We start from the raw sequence: 21,460 nt of genomic DNA, 5'->3' as shown, positions 1-21,460 counted from the left end.
AGCTCCAGTTCCCTTATTAATTTGTCCTGTTACCAACTTCAGAAATATTCTACTATTGAGCTCTGCTAGTACTTTGGTCTATGATAAAGGATTACATTATGATGAGAGTCTGAATTTTGACCAGAAATCTTGCATCTAATCTATTACACAACCAAAATAATACCAATACATAAGACAAGTGTGGATATCCTGCAGATGTGTTACTATGAATTAACAATCATTTTAGGTTTCTCTGCAATAACCACCTAAGCATGGTGGCTACTGCCCTTGAAACAAACTGTTAGATATAAAAATATGCTCATACAAATGGTTACTCACTGCTAAACATTCAAACGCAACTTTTATATTTGACAGACATTTAAATCATTAAAAGTCTCAGCCAAAGTACTCAATGTAATACATTTTCACCCCTGAAAAGATGATATCCAGAAGCAGTAACCTTATTAGCCTTGAATTAGATATGCCCATCCAGTCACAGAGAAAGCTTAAAGGACTTGTCATGACATGAGATTTTTGCATCACTGTACTTCTTTCATCTGGCCTTATTTAACACGATCAGTCAACTGCACAATTGTCTATTAAAATCACCTTGTAAAACTTACTGAATAAAATGCAGCTAAACACTGAATCAAACCAATATGTTTTCTTATTAAAATAAAAATAAATAAATAAATAAAAATTCTTCAAACACTTAATTACATTGTAGCAACTATGTGATTAGTATAAGCATAATCTGTGTTGATTTGGGAAAAAAGGGCATTAAAGTAGCATGGGAGAAATGGTTCACCTTTTTGACTGTCAATGACAAAGTTGCCTTCTTCGTTGCCTGCTGAGATTTTGTATGTGATTCCGTCACCATCTGGATCTTTAGCCAGTACCGTTGCAACCAAGGTATTGGGTCCAGCATCTTCAGACACAAAAGTACGATATCTGAAAATAACACATATAAACACAAACGCATACCAAAAACACACGCACACACAAAAACACACAGAGACAGATATCAACACTTCTTGTCTCCTTTAAGCAATGACTGAAATGTGAGGACACATGTACTGTGTCCATTCTTGACAAATACTGGTGTCTCATAATTATCTCACTTATGCTTTAATTAATGCATTTCCCATAAGTCACACTTTAAATAAAGTTCAAAAGGATGAGATGAATTTGCTAGGACGTGTGAATGAGATGGGGTGAGCTGTCAAGTGTTTGCGTGTCTATTGAAATAAACAGCAAACAAACCTAACAATAGTGCATATGCAATATGCACATAACCAGAACTTAGCCTCAAAAATACACAAGAAGTTGCTGTGCGGTGGAAATCAGAATATGCTGTCAAAAGGTTAATTTAGAATAAATCTGAGTTTTCTCATTTTCTTTAAGTAAATGTCACTTCTTCTGCCAGAATAGAAGAGAGGAGACGTGGGCAAATTGGCCTATGTGTAATTATTCTTAAACTCTAAATTACAGCATACATTGTATACCACTTGAGGAGACCATCATTATCAAGCATTATGAAAAGTGTGGGCATAACTGTGTTTCCTGCTGGGACTGTGTGTCCTCCTGCTGTACAAAACAGTACATGGTATTTGATAGTGCGATGCATTGACAGTTTATTAATACTGATATGTGATCTTCTGTTATACATGTCACATCTTGAACCAATGTCTAGGTTTACTGTAGCTTTCTTGTCCATAAAATAATGATAGGACAATAATTAAAATTGAACATCCCATTGTCCAGATAACAGTGGCTTTCTGAAATGGAAGACTAAGGTTTTGTTATTTGTTATGCACCAACTCCCAAACTTCTAGTGAATTTCATTGTCACCAATTTGTTCTTTATCAAATTGGCTGTGCTACACATATATAACAACAAGAATGTTTTCACTAGAAACTGGTAAAAATCTTCTAAAGTTGTTTAGCTGAGCAATTGAAAGTGAGACATGCCACAGTACTGCACAAATGCCTCAGTAAGTGTGGCTTAGGCAACTGGAGTAAATCATATCATCAATAAGAGACTACCCAACAACAATACATTTCCAAGCAAGATTTTCCCACTAGGTCCTTCCCTTGCTTCTTTTCACAGAAATTCTCCATCACATAATGGTGAACAAGACAAATAAGAATTTCACATCTGCACAGTGCGACATCTTAATCTGCCCACATGGTCCTCTGCTCATTTCCCTAGGTGTGATTTATGGGCAAAGGTATTAAAATGTGGAAAAAGAAAGCACAGACATTGACAACTTGACTGCAAAGTTCTCCCGGATCCACCTACCCACTATTTGTTCTCATACATCCTCAAAGATCTCATTTCTCTACCACTGACACATTTAGAAAGGAGAAGCATGTAGTATTAGACAGAACTGAAGGCATTTCTTCTTCATCTGAGGAAGGGTGTAATAGTCCATCATAGTTGATAAAGGTCAAGTGCAGATGGGGTTGTGATGAACTGCTAGTCGGTTCTGTACTGCTCAGGAATACAAAAAAGGACTACAATTACCAAAACTATTGGTATTGGATAGCAAAGCAAGTCCTTGTCCTTATTACCAGGCAAGGTGCCTGGTAATACCATTATCAAGTTGGTACTAAGGACAATATCACTTGTAATTTCACTTGTGTGGTTTGCTTGTGGAGCTTCTATGGTGGAATAAACTCTCCGGCTTTATCTGCCCTGAAGATTCCTACACAATCTATCAAACCAAAAATGACTGAAAACACAACACTTCAATGTTTCTGCAGAAAAAAACATCAACACTCTCAGTATAATTTAGATGCACACTTTTTTACTATGTGGCCTTTTCATCTGTTTGACTACCAGCTTCTCAAAGCTACACAAACACTATTTCTCTAAACTTGATATTGATCCATATAAATTAGCCTCCTTGATACCTTTCCAGATTGAGCTAGTTTTACATGAAAAGGTGTTGTAATATAATTATTAACAGAGTACCTCTGGGATTGTAATCCAATCTGAATCATGTCAGTCATTTTTACAGACTGTACATGCATGCTTCTAGAAGTTTAAAAAGCAGAACAATAAAAGATGGATGATGTTTAAAAGGACTTGGCAGAAAAGTGACATTTCCTAGGATTTTAGGTAAGTTATTGAATTCTAAGGATTACATACATGTTATGATCATACTACTAATAATTACCTACAACTTGAGAGGCCATAAGTGCTTATAATAATGCTCCTAACAATCTGTTTGTATTACAATGGTGTTTTATGTACACATTAATGTAAAATGTAGTACACATTAACTGTGATGACCATGCAAACATCATGAAGACAATCCAATCTCTGTGATTTGTACAGAGATCTCTTATTCCATGCATAATGATCATAATTACTACAGACATCATCCTGCAACATTATTTAACAAATATAGGTTTGATAATCTTATCCTGTCTGAATAGTACTTCAAGACTCAAGAGATGTACTCTAGGACTTCTGAGTACTAGCACTTAACCACCATGTTTAGTTTTGCTTCTGTTATTCCTACAACCATATTGCACTTGTTTTTAGTCAGTTAGAAGAAACATGTATCACTGTCACCTCTTTAACAGTTTTGAAGTAATCAACAGATGTCTCTTGCAATGGATGCATCATAATGCATTAATGGTCCAAGTTCTAACCGAACAAAAGAGTGACTTTTAAGAGCAATAATAAACCATTAATCTCAGTTTGGCAAAATGAATAATAAACATACATTATATATGGGCAAAAGTATGTGGACACCTGACCATCATATCCATATGTGGTTCTTCCCCAAATTGTTGGAAGCTTATAATTGTATAGGATGTCTTTTTATGATGCAACTTTATGATTTCCCTTCAGTGGAACAAAGAGGCCCAAACCTGTTCCAGTATGACAATGTCCTTCTGCACACAAGAAGGTCTGTGAAGACATGGTTTGCCAAGGCTGGTGTGAAAGAACTCAAGTGGCCTGCACAGAGCCCTGACCTCAACCCCACTGAACAGCTTTGGGCGGAACTGGAATGCAGACTGCACCACAGGTCTCCTCGCCCAACATCAGTGCCTGACCTCACTAATTCTCTTGTAGCTGAATGAGCACAAAGCCCCATAGCTACACACCAAAATGTATTAGAAAACCTTCCTAGAAGAGTGGAGGTTATTATAACAGCAAAGAGGGACTAAATCTAGAATAATATGTTCAAAAAGCACATATGGGTGTGATGGACAGGTGTCCACAAACTTTTGCCACATAACCAGACTGTCGAGCGGAGGAATGTGCAAGGTAAGGAATGAAAGCATAATGAGCATAATGAAATCAGAAGGAATATGGCTATAAAACATATAGATCCTGACTAAGAGACAAGAAGAAGGAGAGTAAAGAGAAAGTGTCATTCAATGCCACTTGGGTGTGATGAATGGCCAAAATAGGAAAGGTGGCAGGCGTTCATGTAGGTGATGCGTCTAATCTTTGTGGGGCCACCACATCCGTACACATCAATAAATTTCACAAAGGTAACATCAGCAACCTGCAATTTGTCATCATTCTCAAAGGCCCGAGATCATTCACTCACACACTTTATTTAATTTTTCATTTTCACACGTGGTACAGTACATTCAGAGATACCACAGTTCTTGTTCTTGGATGCTTTCTCTAAATATCGATCAAAAGTGACCATAGTGATATCCAATCACACCTTACTGACAACAAACCATAAAAAGCTTCTACACTGGAAACTTCTCTCACTTAAGACTGTTGCCATGACAATAGCACCAGACAACTGCACAGCAACTGTCATACAATGCCAGATGGGATCAAGGCCTGGTCTGATTTCTCCACATGTGTTGTTTTCATTTTCAATCATTATCTGAATTATCTTTTTTGTATCAGCCACCTGAGAAAACGTGGTGTTGAATAGCAAATTAAAAACAAATTAATACAATGTCAAACAAATAACCTAGACGCACATATCCAATTGCCAGTCACTAATGATATATTTACCTTCTTTTCTTCAAAAATTAAAAATCACAAGTTTATAGGCTGATGTGTTTCCACTCATTATTGTACTCCCTCTCTCTCATACGTGTCAACATACTGTAAAATCACATTTTGTTCTTTTTGAAATATCACTTAGCCACTTTCTCTCACGTTTCGTGCCTCCCTTCCAGCCACCTCAGACGAGCATTTCCAGTAATGATGTACTATGGAGACGTGTCTGCCTGAGTGACAAGGCTCATTTTTGGTCTTAGTGGAGGAGACCCAGCATCTTGTAATGGCAAATTAGCCCAGTGAATTGGAACAAACAGCAGTGACAGACATTACAAACTACTCAATTACTGTCCGGACACAAGCAAGCTCGGCTATTTAATAGGAAAGATGGAGGATAATCAATGGGCATTGGATGCACTAGGATGGGTGTTTAGGGACAGCAGGTCAGGTGGAAAGCAGAGCCATGACAGAGTCAATAGTCCCACCATCACCTCATGCCCGAATTTATTCTAATGATTCTTACAGCAGAGAATCATTAGAATAAATTCTGATTTATTCAAATAGAGTAGAAAGCGTAAAAGAAATTAGGTAAGCACAATCTCCATCATGTCTTATATATAAGTGTGACAAACAACAGAAAGATGTCATAGTCAGCAGACACAGTAATAATAATAAACATAGTACAGTCCATGCAGAAAAATGCATTACGAACATAAAAGAGATAGATCCATCGCTCCTTCCAGTCTCTTCTGTTGAATACATGGCTCACTGAACCTGCCTCAGTGCCTCATTGCTTCACTGAGCATGCTGCCAGAAAATCGGCCAATTAACAAAGCCAAGGGCCCAGGATCCCCAAGCAAAAAGTGGAAAATAACAAAAAACAGTTAAGCTCATCACAACAAAACTATCAACACTGGCATGGTGTTGCAGCCCCAGACTGACATATACGGATAAGAGGAGACAACTAGATATAGACTCAGCTATGAACATGATGGAGCACACCACATGCGCAGAATAGGGCAGCTGATCCTGGAAGGGATTTGGGGAATTGGCAAGAATGTAATGTTTGTGGGTAATATACTGTAGGCAACCATAAAGTTATGAAAGCATGTTAGAAAGCATCGAAAGTGTCTTTAACTAATGTCCAAAAGTTTTACTTCAAGAAAATAGATTTTATAATAGATAATAGATTATATCTTCTAATGAATTACATGAAAGTGTTGAAGTAAAATTGAGAAACCTGCACTCACACTGGCTGAGAGAATTCGGGCGGCTCATCGTTGACATTGGCCATACGCAGGCGTACAGTAGCCGTGCCTGTCCGTGGCACCTCGCCCTTATCCACAGCCATTACCACAAACTCATACAAATGGTTGGGGCGCTCGTAATCCAGTGCGCCTGCCGGGAAGATGGTGCCATGGGGGGAGATGATGAAATCAGAGCTCAGTGTGTAGTAAGTGATGTCAGCATTCTGTTCCGAGTCACAGTCACTGGCTGACACTGCGGCAGAGACAGAGATGGAAGAAGAAAGGGGAGAAAGATAAAAAAGACAGGAGAGAAATAGAGAGGAGGAAGTAGAGGAGTGAGAGAATGGAAGAAATAGAAGACAAAAGAGGTAGAGGGTGATGAGAGTGAACAGGAGAAAACTGTGCTCTTAGACTAACAGGATCAACATATATTTGAGCTTCCTTGAGAAAATAGACAGGCTATATGCAGTTTCCACGTGCTTAAGTAAAATTGGTTCATAACAAAGTGAATCTGACATGCAATCAAAAGGTCTCAGGCTGTGAGGTTCATTGCATTCGACAACTATAGCTGAACACAAATAGGCCATGGGCCTTTTTTGTATACTACTCAGAATGAAAAGCTGCATACACAGCAGTCACTTTGCGAGTTGACGCCCTGAGAAAGAAAGAAGAAAAAAAAGAAAAAAAAACTGAGGTAAACATTTCTTGATTCTGGGGATTGTTTTCCTGATTCTGCACTAACAGAAACTGCTTTTTGCTGAATTTCAGATGATACATTATGGGCTTCTGAGATGTGCTTTATTTACAACTTCATGGCATAAAAGGTTAGATGTTAACAGCTGTCATTAAACACTGAGGATCAGCAGAAATCTACCATGCAAGCCACATTTCTGCTATATGTGCATAAAATGTTTGTTTAAAGTGGCCAGCAGAATAGTGCAAGCTAACAGTTTTTCTTTTGATAACATGGATTTAATATGATCAAAAACAGAATCTGGCAGCTGTTCCTGAGGAAGTTTTCAAAAGACTAAGTTATTACTATCAGCAATAAGTTATTATTTTGTATCTAAAAAAAACAGTCTACTCGATACCTCAAAGAGACCTCATTCCACTCCTGTCGTCCTGAACACATCATGTTTGCAAAATACCACACATCGTCTCTTTTGGTGATCAAATCAACTAACCGACAAAGCATCTCTGTGTGTGCTCTCTAATGTGCAGGATGATCAAGCTGGCTTGTAGTACATGCTTTAATCTGCAATGCTGATGTCCATAAGGGATTCTGTGCCTCAGGGTTGAATAAGATTACACTGTGCTTAGGATTTAAAACCCACACTTTTCACTCACCAATCAATTTCCCTACCATCAAGCTTCAATATTCTTCACTCATTCATTTGACAGAGATTATGATGTCACTATGAATTGTGAATTCAGAGGTCTGTTCTTACATGACAGGAAAGAGTTATGTAGGAGAAAACTGTTTGGCATTGACATCTAAAAAGCATTTACCTGAACAAAGATTAATCAACATTATAGTCAACCTAGTTAATCACTGGCATACTAACAACAACTGCAATCAATTAAAATTTAAAATGTGTCTTGATTCACATCAATATAGAGACACTATGGGTTCTAGAAAAATGTAATTCTGGAATGAAATATAGTTGTATCTGGTTAGTTATGATCTCATGGGAGGTGTTCAGCAGTTCAGCATGGAGGCTTTTCTAATACATTATAACCATAAAGGGCACAGTTTGGTTTCTTTAAACCCCCTTCTATAACCCACTGGCAATAACTGTACTATTGAATTCTTGATTCTGATTGGTCAGAAGATTTGTATTGATCGTTTGTAACAGCACAACTTTCACAAGTAGCAGCTGAAGAGGCACAAGTAAACATTTTAAACAGATAAAAAAAAAGTGTTGTTCTATAATAAAAAATAGCATTGGCAAATTGCTGCCAGATGTACAGTTATTGGAAAATAATAAACTTCAGGACACACCACCCAGTCATGTTTTATTCCTTACATAAGATTTGTGTATTAGAAGATTTTTTTGTTCAAGAGAGAGAAAATAATAAACAAGTTATACGTCAATCATTCATTTTATAGAGATTATGTTGTCAGTATGAATTGTGGATTTATGGGACATTGTATGCATTCAAGGTGCAAATACATAACAGAATTCTACGATCAGATACTTAAATCTCAGCAAGAAGGCTAGAGGAGATGAAAGTTCAGCATCAACTATTTTACTGCTGCATTGACTGTAACTGTATTAATGACTCCACATTACAGTCAACCAAATAATTACTGGCAGATGTCCAGCAACTGCACTCAATATCGAAATTACAATAAATAGCATTTATCCAAAATATATCCAAGCTAAGATTTCTACTGCACTTCTACATCAATTGCCTGTGACATTAGTTCCAGGATTCTTAGCAAAACTATGTATATACATAGTTACTTCAATGTCATGTGCATCACAGGATGAGCCATGAGACATTTTGATTATCTCCCCATGAATACATGTACTGTATGCATAATCTTTGAGTCCCAGAGTTTCCTCTGACTGTATAATGTTCTTTAAATTCTTGAACAATAATGTATGCTTGTCATCTCGCTGGGTTCAATCTGGTCCGCTCGTGCCAAGCACACTAATCCTAACGACAGTTTTCTAATCTTCTTGCCTGTTCTCTAATAAAGCATTACAAGATGCAGCCCTAGGAATAATAACTGCCATTTCTGTTTAAAAAAAATGTACAGAAGGAAGAGTTCTCAGAGGATGTTATCAGATATTATTTGCATGTAAGAAATTAAAATAGGAACAATTTTACTTTGGAATATCAGATTTGCAAGTTTGCATATCTGAATTTTTTTTTAAATGGCTATGTGGAATTCACATCTCATAATCTCAATTATTCAGAGTAGATCCTTTCTGCAGATGCCTTTATTTGACATTTCATGCTCATTCATTACAGATGTTTGACTAATAATCTGTCTGAAAATGAACTGCACGTACATCTGCTGTTCAGAGGTTATTTAATCGAAGCGTAAGGAACATTTTGAGCTTGGTGGATAATCTGCAGGAAGCCTGCTCGCCCCGCACACAGATGTCAGTTCAGCTGCACCTGCTGAGCACAGCCAGGACACCTGCTGTACATTTCTCTGCTTCACCTTCTTTAATCTGCCAGCAGTCTCTTAGTTAATCTACTGAAATGTCTGCCAAAAGCTTGTTTTCCACAAGTCACACATCCATACAAAAAAAAAAAACTTTTTAGACACCCAGCCTGATGTTTGTTTGCAGAAAGTACTTTGCACATTGCTTGGTTTGAATTTTCCACTTGTTTAGTCTCTTCAGCTTTTGTTTTTACTTCACAGTCTCACTTACTCCCCACCCCCTCATTCTCTTTCCCTCATGTACAAGCAGTGATGCGCCAGCAGCTGTTCTCTCTCCTTGTTTCAGGCACGTACCTGTTTACATCAGGCTATCAAGCTCTTCTATGATTCTTATTGCCTCAGGCATATGTTTGCCAATGTGTGGTATAAGTGCACTTGCAAGGCTGCGAGACTGAATGAATGCATGCCAAGATTTCACCATGCAATTTACAGAGAAGAAAGTGAAATGTCAACAGTGGAAAACTACAAAAGTGATCAAATAAAAAGGTGAATCTACCCCTGCACGTGAACAACTGTGTGCGTGTGTATGTGTGTGTGTGTGTGTGTGTGTGTGTGTGTGTGTGTTTATCTCTGTAATAGTTTTACCCTGTGCGAACATGTGGTTGGTTGTTATAAAATAAAATAAAGAAATAAAAGACAAAAATATATATTTTATATTACCGAGGTTACAATTAGGGTCATGGACATCACAAATACAGAACATTTGTGTGTGTGTTGTTTTTTTGTTTTTTTTTTGTGTGTGTGTGTGTGTGTGTGTGTGTCGGGCTGTGCTTCACAAACCCCTGGGTCCACATTGAGAACCACTTCATCTACAAATCATAAATGAAATTAAATCAGCAATCATAAATTAATTTAGCAGTGAGAATGAGAGCAATTCACTGACATGAAGATTCACACAGTAACGTTGCTATCATAGGTAACATTGGGAACGGTATTAAGAGGAGTGCCTATGAGAGGAGATGACCTCATATCATAGTTAATTAATATAATTTATGAGGACCTAACCCTAACCCTATTGATTATTGTCCCTCTGTCTGATTTCACACCATACTCATTTTATAGTTCCTATTTTGGTAGTTTTGCCGTCTCGATCAAATGTACATTGAAGAATATCAGCTGTACTCATGAACTCCCAATATATAGTGTGGTGTAGGGATGATGTTACTTTGTATGCCAAAACTCGGAAACAAGTTAGTATTTTAGCCCTTCCGGTTCCATCGTCAAGATGTCAATGGGTTTTTTGAATGGGATTTTGGTTAAAGGCCTGAAATAAGGTCTGTGGTGAACACAAGTTCAAAATATTTACATGTTTTATTCTACAACATAAAATATTCCAGTAATACCCCACTCATGATTTTTAAAATCTTTTATGTGTATTGAAAAAGGAGGTTGCTAACAAGTTGCTAAATGGGACTACAGATGCTGTCAGGAACATTAAACGTAATCACGCTGAAGAAGAAAATATCATACTCAATAGTCTGTGTTTATAGTCTCATGTTCTTGCAGTTTTCGGATTTGTCAGTTTGTCAATTTATAATATTATGGAAAATGTTTTTAAATCAAATTTGGACAAGTTGTCGGAAGTTTGGGGACAGTGACGTTGAAGTCGAGCGACCATGGTGTAGTTCATTTATAGCGTACGGTTAACTTTTTATTTCTGGCGATTGTACTTAGGCTTCAAACTTCATAAAAGTTGTATTCATTTGTGAAAATTATCTTGATGGACAAAACGTGTTCGTATTGTAAACTTTTGTTGATTACACAGCTTATTTTTTGTGATAATCCAAAAGCCTATGGGAAAATCCTATTGGATTTTTGTCAATGCAATCAGTGTGATGCTAACTCCCGGGTTCTGGTACAAAATGATGTCATCCCTGCACCTCTCTATTAGTGCCCAAACTATCTGGCTTAGCTAGTATACAATAACCATAATGTAATTTGCGGTTTGTATATGTATTATGAAACAGGGCACTATTTCAGACATGTGGGAGATCTATACTTGTGAATTTAACCCTAGCATTACAGCTAAGATTATAGTTTTCAATGGTTCTTTCACTTGTAAGCCATTTTGGCTACAAGAATTTTGGATATTTACAGATAAATGTGAAGAAAATGTCAGAATATGTGGAAATCACCATCCTATTCTTGTCAGGACACTAATCCTCACACACACCCCACCAACCACACCCTCCCCCACAAACGGATCCTGATGGGGTTTACGTAAGTGTTCTGCTGGGTAAACTTCATTAATTATATAAGTATAAAACCTTACCTTGAAGCAGAGACGTTGCTGTCGTTACTGTTTCTGGGACACCTTCTTTGCTATAAATGGACTGCAGGAACTCTGGAACACAGTCATTCTCATCTGTGATGATGACACGTACCTGGTGCACATGGGATAGCAGGAAGGAAATAGAATTGGTGAAGATGCAGAGTGAAAGCAGACAGAAAAAAAAAAAACAAGAAAAAAGGGCAAAGACCAAATACTGTATCGTCTATCAGTGGTGTGTGTTTGGAGACTCATAATGGGTTGCATATGAACCATGGCACAGTGAATCATGGAGATAAAAAGGAATTCGGCAAAAAAGGGTGCAATGAGATGATATTACAAAGTTCTAGTGAAAGACACTGATTGTGTTGGGGATAGGGGGCGAGGGAGCACACAGGAAGGATTTGGCAGTAATTGTCCTGATTTCTTACCACACAGGAAACTATTTTGGTTAGAATGCCTTTCAGTAGTAACCCTGCAAAATTGAGCTACCTTAGTTAATTTGTACAAATATTCTTTTTAGGGAAAAATGTGAAATCTCTTGATTTTTATCTCGTGTTATCTCTCTCTTCCCAGCTCTATCTGATAATCTATATATTACAGGCAGTGGTAGCTCAGTGGTTAAGATATTGGCCTACTGATCAGAAGGTTCAAATCCCTGCTCTGCCAGACTGTCACTGCTGGCACTTGATCAAAGCCCTCAACTGCTCAGTTGTATAAATGAGATGCATGTAAGTTGCCCTGGATAAGGGCATCTGCCAAATGCCATAACTGTAAAAATTTACTAAGTGAGCACCAAACATTATTATTAAGTATCAATTACAATACAGTAAAGAAGTATACAGTACAGTGATAATAATATTAAGTACTAACATTATCATTAATTTATTCCAAACTCATTTCTGACCATTAATTTAAAGAATTCATTACCAAAACAATACATTACATTATACAATACAATACAATGCAAGGTATTCCAAACCTGAAAACCATGTCTTCCCACATTTTACTCAGTATGCAAATATAAAGTGAATTGCTAGTGTTACGGAGCCCAACAGCTGAGTTTGCATAAACAGTGTGATAAAGCCTTGATTCATTTAAGCTGAAGATAAAATTAAGAAAGCATGCAATCAGCTGAACGCAGCGGTTTGAATTTTACATCACTAGTGAGAAAAAAATACACATTGACAATTATTCATTAGGCAGAGCCTTTTTATCCAAAGAAACATACAATTGAGCTAAGCAGATGTGGGTTGAGGGCCTTGCTTAGGGGTCCAACAGCTTGGCAGTACCAGGATCCGAACTCACCTTTCTAACTAATCAGCATTTTACAGCCCAAACCACTTTTCCACCACTACACACAGTACATACAAGATAAACCACATGAAATGAGCGAGAACTTTAGGATAGAGTCAGTACCAAGATATCTGGGGTTCTGGAAAAAAATGTAATATAATGATGTCTGGTTGGTTATGATGGCTTCCATCTCTTGCATCTCAGCAGTAGTGTTTAGAAGAGTGTGTAATGAAAGTCAAGTCACAGCACGCCTCAACAACTGTCCTGCTCTCAGCAGCAGATATTAACACCTGCAGACTTATCCCTGCTAATTAAGGACTTTTATAAAACACACTCAAGGTGTCGCAGGGCACTGCATGTCCCATGTGCCATTTCCTAGTACTTCCATTTATATGCTCCCAGTAATTCTACTTATATTGTTTGTATAACCTAAATTCAATCTCTCTGTTTGAAACTCAGCTAGTTCAAGTTCATTTGCATTCTGTGTTTAACATTTTCCTTTTCTGCTATGCTCCTGGTTCAAAGACTAAGCTTTCTAGTCAAGTGCTCTTCTTTTATGTGTTTATATGATCCTTTTCAGTGTTTTATTAAAAATTGTTAACATGTTACAGCAAGTGAGGTAAACTGTTAGCTTTTATACTTCAAGAAAGGAAAGGTGGCGTTACTGTTAAATTTTTTAATTGTTTCTACACTGGCATCAGTTTTGGCTCCTTCCAAACCCCTCTCCAACCCACTCTCAATCACAATGCTGCTGACTTCTTGATTCTGATTGGACAGAAGCTGATAGTTAATTTTCTTCAACAGAACGGCTCTTACAGGTAGTGACAGCTGCAGTAAATCCCACGTGTATATTACTTTGTCAGTTTCAATGCGTAATGCATTTAATGTTTACAGTAGCCCATTAATTCATAGGAACAGCTTAGTTTAATTGCTAATTTCCAGAAAGATTGATTTACATTGTAAAGGATTACTAATTACAAAGATATTACATCACCTGGAGTTTCCGCATATATATAGTAATAATCATTGTGTAGTAATAATCATTGTGTAAGCAACAAATGTTTCTTTTTCCCACCATGTCTTTCTATAGTTTCATTCACATGCTTTTCCATGAAAGATAAAGTGCTCAGTATATTTTCAGTAGCGTTTTTGTTCTTGTATTACTGTTGTCACTAAATCAAGTGTGTAGGAGTGTGTGCGAGAGAGACAGTGTGTCTCTAAAGCCCATGGACAGTTGCTTAGTAACTTTCAAAACAGAGGAGCTCAAAATAGGCTGAGCTCCTCCAGAAACGACCAGGCACCTAATAAGAGATGAATGTCTGAAGCATGATTCTGAATTCTTATTCTAACAAGTCCATAATAAGTTCATAACAAGCATCACAAGTACATTTTAAAAAGTATGAATGGGAAAGAACAAGATCTCAAGCTCTTTGTGATAATTAGATAAAGACACTGAGCCATGACAGTAGCCATGTTTCCATCCAAGTTGTGAATTTAACTTCACAACTTGTAAAAAAATTTTTACAAAACATTTGTGAATAAAGTACCATTTCCATCCCATGTGGTGGAGAGAACAAAATAATCACTTCTGGGGAAACTGGGGCAAAGTATCAATACAAATGTAAATTGTTGCAACTGGGGAAGCCACTGTGGCTTCTTTTTTTCCAATATAATTAATTACTTGCACTTCAGAGCACACAGGCAAAACCCTGTCACAAACCTTGTGTTATCACAACATTTGAGATGCTGTGCAACTAAACTGGTCCACTGGCTAGTCCAGTTATGTCGACCCACTGCACCCCAGTTCAGACAGAATAATGCATTGCCATTGCGCTGTATAAGTTGGACACCTACACTGAATATCCAATCACATCAGCCAAATATCCAATCACATGATTTGATGAGGCAAAGTCACATGACTTTTTTGATGCGCATGGAGGAATTTATTTGCTAAATGTGTTTCGTGTATCGTATTTAATGTGCATGTCTTTTTATCAAATAAAAAAATTATCTGTCTCAATTGAGAGCATAAGTCTTATATGTGCATTTTGAATATTTTATTCGCATCTGCTGTTTCCATCCAGCATTTTTTTGCATTTTTTATGAGACATCCCAAAATTCTCATGAAAAATACATGTATGTAACATGGCTAGTGAAATGTGACATGAACTGAGAAAATAAACAAAATAATGTAGGATGACTGAAGAGTTGTAATATAGCTCATTGTCCAACTTTCACTTTTGTCTCTCTCAGTCTGTATTTTTTTTTTCTTTTGACCCCAAGACTTCAGATTACAGATTGGACAGATCTGAGGAACAGCTGCCCGTCATTTCCTTGCCCTGTACTGCACTTATCAAGGCCTCTTGGTGTTTGCAGTTGAGTGCACTGGCATTGTTTTGTGATATCCTCTTGCCCCACCACATGTCTGTGTGCTTGACTGACTCGCCTTAGAACAAGAAAGTCCTATGGATCACTGAGCAGCACAGATCATGAAGCGCAAAAGCGAGACTTGAGTTTCAAGCATCATGTTGTTGTTAGAGGTATGCATGCAACTATCAGTCACAGATTTAAATCAGTGTTATTGGACCTTTTTTGCAGGGTTATTCTGTAATTAAGCCACACAATTAGACAATAATCTGGCTTTAAATTAATACATTTCATGAATACAATCTGCCAACTATGTATATAGATGGCTAAGTGGCATTATGGATATACATATAAATTCAGCTTGCATATCCATGGAATATTAATTATTTGCAAACTTGACAGAAAAAAAATGTGTGAAAAGTTTATTAGTTGGACCTGACTTGCGCTAACATTTGAAAAAAGTTTGTAACATACAGTATTCTATATATCAAAACTTGACACATACAGTAAAGCTGTCAAATGCTTTGAAATAATATTGTTGCAACTTTTGTTAAACATAATCCACAAAAACCTCACATAAAGAAAGTGCCTATAAAATAAGGAATAAAATAGGGTCATGCTTCAGTTAAAGTGCATAGAAAACTACTCTCATCCCTTGATGTAAGTTTTAATACAGTCTTTCAGGCTGCACTCTGTGACAAAGTGTTGTATTATATAAAGTCTTACATCAGTGGGTGATATAGACTTTCAAGAAACATTGAATGGTAAAATTCTATAAAAGCCTCCCAGAGAAATGAGCCATCAACAGTCAAATACGAGGTTTGAAAGTAGAGTATGCAATAGACTTGAAGGGTTCATTTGAACCACAATTTCTATAGTCCAGAACCATCGCATTGAGTAAGACATCAAATTGTTCAATGAATGAGCGTTTCCAATAAAGTGTGAATGTGCAAAGCAGTGAAACTGACTGTCCGACTGGTTTTGAATACAAGAAGGGAAGGTATTTTCAGTGATTGCTATCTATTCAATGACATGCTGTAAAGACACAGAAGACCCAAAGGAAAAAAAGCGCAAAACTTTCAGACACATACTGAATGAGCAAGGTTAAGCAATAACATGACTGTGGTGACTCCTATTCAGATAAAGAAACAGTCCAGCATCCATCAAAATCCAGAATAGGGGCAAATACTACAGGCAACAATTATGGCCAATATTAAATAAAGAGTCAACTCTTTATTTAAAGTAACTTTTTTGCCATGTATACTTTATATAGTATTTTAAATATTTACTGACCGCCAAACATCTGTCCTTAGACTACCACTGTATGTGATTTCCAAGTCAACAGGTTCCCTTTTCTTTTCTCAGTACAGGGAAATTGCATAGTACACATTATAGGAAAACTACCTTAAAGTATTCAATCATCTGCACTATGACCAAAATACCTGCCCTGCTAAATATTGATAATACAATAGTGTGAGTTGATTTGGTGTTCTTCTTTACAGAGAAATACTAGCCTTGGTTCTGCTAAGCCTCACCTCTGCAGCACTGCTTAGGCTCTCCTTGTTCTCACTGGCTCTCACAAGCAGCAGGTAGCGGTGCTGGTCAGTCTCATAGTCAAGACTGCGGGTCAGGCTGATCTCTCCACTTTCTTGATCAATGCTGAACAGGCTGCTGGGGTTGATAAGCAAGCTGTAGCTGATTGGCTCCTTTTGGAAAGACAATGCCGGAGTGACCAGAAAGCTGGAGAAGAAATAGAGAGAGATGTTACAACGAGGATGAAGGGTCAAAGCTACAAGCTAGTGAATTGAAAGTTTCTATCCAGGTATAAAATGAAAGAAAATCTCTCTCCCTTGACAAGCGTGCCATAACAACTTCAAGCAGTGTTGATGGAAGAGTACACATTTTGCAAATTGAATTTGACAAAGATAACCCCATAAGCAAACATTTATCCATTTATCCCACAGAGTATCGTGGTAACACCACCCCAGAGAAGCGTCTGTGAGGAGTTCTGTGAACCAACTTGTGCCGGGACACTTAATCTTAATCACTGCAGGCCTGAGGGCATAAACAAAGCTCTCAACCATCATTTCTTTTATAGCCTAAAACTATCACTGAGCACAGACTGGTGATGAAAGCCTTGAGGGTCCAGAGACTGATCAGACAGCAGCCAACATGGCTGCCCATATAATCTTTGTCATTACTGACACTGAGAAAAGGAGAAGTGAGAGAGAGAAAGGGATGGAGTAAGGTGGAAGGAAGGGGAGATGAGATGAACAGTTGATTACAGCTACATGGAGAGTGTGCAGGCATGTGCTTTACTGTGTGTTCATTCATTTTTTGTTTTAAAAAAGGAAAAAAGTATATGCAAACAAGCTGTTCAAATCAGTCCTTGGTTTTAAAACAATACGTATTACAAAAAAAACTCTCCACTGCTTGCATTTTTTATTTTTGGGCTAAAAATAATTTACTGGGTAGCTAGTAGCAAGAAGAGGGTGATTAAAGAGTTGTACCTCATGTACTCTTAATATGGATCACAATGTGCTTTTAAAAAGAAAGAAAGAAAGAAAGAAAGAAGGTTTTGTGAAAAATAAGTATGACATGGCAGGTGAAAGCTTTGGCAGGATTTCCTAGGAGCTGAAATTTAAGAATAGTTTAATCAAGACTATGTTGATTCCATTTTTATCACCTCTTTTATGAAAGCAGAATAAGGTTCCAGGTTCCACATCTTAACCAGAAGAACCACCTGTAGAACAGCCTTCTTGCACTTCCAAGTGGACTCTACTCACACTGAAGTGGTCATTTTTCCATATTTGGATTCATGAATATTTTATTTTAAGCCTTTGTCCGGTGTGGTGACCATCCAGTCATTTTCTGTACTGCATATCCTACACACGGAGCCTGTCCCAGGGATCTTGGGGCATAAGGCAGGGGACACTCTAGATGGGGTGCCAACCTACAGTGGTGCTTGAAAGTTTGTGAACCTTTTTGAATTTTCTATATATATCTGCATAAGCATGACTTAAAACATCAGGATTTTCACACAAGTCCTAAAAGTAGAGCAAGAGAACCCAATTAACAAATTAAACAAAAATATTATACTCGGTCATTTATTTATTAAGGAAAATAATCCAATATTACATATCTGTTAGTGGCAAAAGTATGTGAACCTCTAGGATTAGCAGTGAATTTGAGGGTGAAATTAGAGTCAGGTGTTTTCAATCAAAATGATGACAATCAGGTGTGAATGATTGCCCTGTTTTATTTAAAGAACAGGGATCTGTCAGTCTGATCTTCACTACACGTGTCTGTGGAATATATCATGGCATGAACAAAGAAGATTTATTGGGACCTCAGAAAAACGGTTGTTGATGCTCATCAAGCTTGGAAAGGTCATAAAGGCATGTGTAAAGAGTTTGGAATCCACCAATCCACATTCAGCCACATGGAGGAAATTCAACACCATTGTTTCCCTCCCCAGGAGTGGTAGACTAACAAAGATCACTCCAAGAGTAAGATGTATAATTGTCTGCGAGGTCACAATGGAACCCAGGGTAGCTTCTAAGCAACTAAAGGCCTCTCTCACATTGGCTAATTTTATTGTTCATGAGTCCACCATGAGGAGAACACGGAATAACAATGGTGTGCATGGCAGGGTTACAAGGAGAAAGCCACTGCTCTCCAAAAAGAACAATGCTGCCATTCTGCAGTTTGCTAACAATCACGTGGACAAGCCAGAAGGCTACTGGAAAAATGTTTTGTGGACAGATGAGATCAAAATAAAATTTTTGGTTTATAAGAAATGTTATGTTCGGAGAAAGAAAACCACTGCATTCCAGCATAAGAACCTTATCCCATCTGTGAAATATGGTGGTGGTAGTATCATGGTTTGGGCCTGTTTTGTTGCATCTTGGCCTGGACGGCTTGCCATCATTGATAGAACAATGAATTCTGAAGTATACCACCAAATTCTAAAGGAAAATGTCAGGACATCTATCCATGAACTGAATCTCAAGAGACAGTGGGTCATGCAGCAAGACAATGACCCTGGTTGTTCTACCAAAGAATGGTATAAGAAGAATCAAAATAATGTTTTAGAATAGCCAAGTCAAAGTCCTGAACTTAATCCAATAGAAATGTTGTGGAAGGACCTGAAGCAAGCAATTCATGTGAGTAAACCCACCAACATCCCAGAGCTGAAGCTGTTCTGTACTGAGGAACAGGTTAAAACTCCTCCAAGCTGATGTGCAGGACTGATCAACAGTTACCGGAAACATTTAGTTGCAGTTACTGCTGCACAAGGGGGTCATACCAGATACAGAATGCAAAGGTTCACTTACTTTTGCCACTCACAGATATGTAATATTGGATAATTTTCCTCAATAAATAAATGACCAAGTATAATATTTTTGTCTTATTTGTTTAATTGGGTTCTCTTTATCTACTTTTAGGACTTATCAGAAAATCTGATAATGTTTTAAGTCATATTTATGCAGAAATGTAGAAAATTCTAAAAGGTTCACAAACTTACAAACACTACTGTATTGTAGGGCACAATCACACACCCATTTACACACTATGGACAATTGTGGAGATACCAGTCAGTCTACAGCACATGTCTTTGGACTGGCTAAGGAAAGCAGCGTACCCAGAGGAAGCCCCCGAGGCACGGGGAGATCATGCAAGCTCCATGCTCAGAGGGAGAAGGCAGGAATCGAACCCCAAATGGGTTAACCACTAAGCCACTTTGACCGACCATTTCCATCACACCTAGATTCCAAAATTGCTCATCAAATACACTAGTCCAGTTTGGCCCAAATCACGCTTGCTGTACTTGCTAAATTCCACCATATCGGGACCAAAAATGTCTGCTAACTTAATTTCAGAGTTATCCAACAACAAACACATGCAAGATGCTCCAAAATATATTTATTCTTCATCAGACTGGCATTTTCACTCAGAAAAGCTTGTTTTTTTTTATTACCCTACAATTACCGGGCTGCTAATACCTAACTATTTTTGTTTTTGTTGTTTTTATATGTCCCCATGGTATGCATATTATGAATTTTCCATTTTAAAGAAAGTTAGGAATTGATGGTGTAAAAGTAATATCTGTGACACATGGTATGTAAGGCAAATGCAAATAATGAGAAGCTATTTTTTAGGATTAGTTTATAACTCCCAGTTGTAGGGATTGTGTTTATTTTTGTGAAATGTAATTACAAATCAGCTCATATAGCGAAAACACAAGCCAAGGAAATTAATTGCTGGATGAAGCCAGCATAGACAGAGTAAACAAAGACAAAAATTATCTACTTTCTGCCTCAGAAAAGTACATAAATAAACAAATTCACCTAAGACAAAATGTACAGCTTCTCAATTTTCACTCCACAGTCATAACTACAGCATTGTGAGAGCAGGTGTGATGAGCACAACTATGCTGAATTATCATGTGTCATACATGGTTAATGCTTCTCATCATACAGCTGCACGAACAGAGTCATTAATGAGCCATGCATGCACTCTATTGAGCATAGACTGTATGCTTCAGCAGGCAGGGGATAGAGCACTACAGCGGAAAAGATGAGCGTGTCATTGCTACGATGACGAAGATGAAGATGATGAGCAATTTGTGACTCATATTGGGTAAACAATCAGTATTTCACACAGTATGGGAGATTTTCTATGCATGATGTTAGATTAGTTTAGTTTGCGTTTGTGTGCCTGTCATTACTCACGGCTGTCCCTCAAGCGTGTTTTCGCGTATGGATATTGTGTAGGAGGCGTTGGTAAATTGTGGTGCTCTGAGTCCTGCTATCACGGAAAGGATGGCAGGAAGACTGCGACTCCCCAGGCGGTCAGCAGCCATGACGGTCAGTAAATATTCTCTGTCCCTCTGCAGAGGCAAACCCGTGGTCCGCACATGACCCGTCTTTCTGTCCACCTCAAATCGGCCATCACCACCTACAATAAGAGTACAGTACAGTAAACTGCAGTGCATGAAGTCACTAAGTCATATTCTTATTTATCCTATGAAGCAAATTATCTCAGGACACAGATTACCGAGTGATGACAAATCTGTCATGGCACTAGACAATACGTATTTAAAGGAAGACTCCAACATTTCAGTTTAAA

At 37.7% G+C, this 21,460-nt stretch overlaps 1 protein-coding gene across 1 annotated transcript in view; it reads right to left on the bottom strand.

Moving 5' to 3' along the window:
- Positions 1 to 21,460, bottom strand: part of si:ch211-186j3.6 (neural-cadherin) — a 265,014-nt gene that overhangs the window by 154,296 nt on the left and 89,258 nt on the right. The window contains exons 3-7 of the mRNA XM_017458309.3: positions 21,064 to 21,289; positions 16,864 to 17,068; positions 11,669 to 11,780; positions 6,219 to 6,468; positions 788 to 930 (exon numbers count right to left, since the gene is read on the bottom strand). Of these exons, the coding sequence (XP_017313798.1) occupies positions 788 to 930; positions 6,219 to 6,468; positions 11,669 to 11,780; positions 16,864 to 17,068; positions 21,064 to 21,289 (936 nt within the window). The remainder of the gene's footprint in view (positions 1 to 787; positions 931 to 6,218; positions 6,469 to 11,668; positions 11,781 to 16,863; positions 17,069 to 21,063; positions 21,290 to 21,460) is intronic.

Source organism: Ictalurus punctatus, chromosome 27 (genome assembly GCF_001660625.3).
Source record: "Ictalurus punctatus breed USDA103 chromosome 27, Coco_2.0, whole genome shotgun sequence".
NCBI lineage: Eukaryota > Metazoa > Chordata > Actinopteri > Siluriformes > Ictaluridae > Ictalurus > Ictalurus punctatus.
This window is presented reverse-complemented; position numbering and strand designations above follow the sequence as displayed.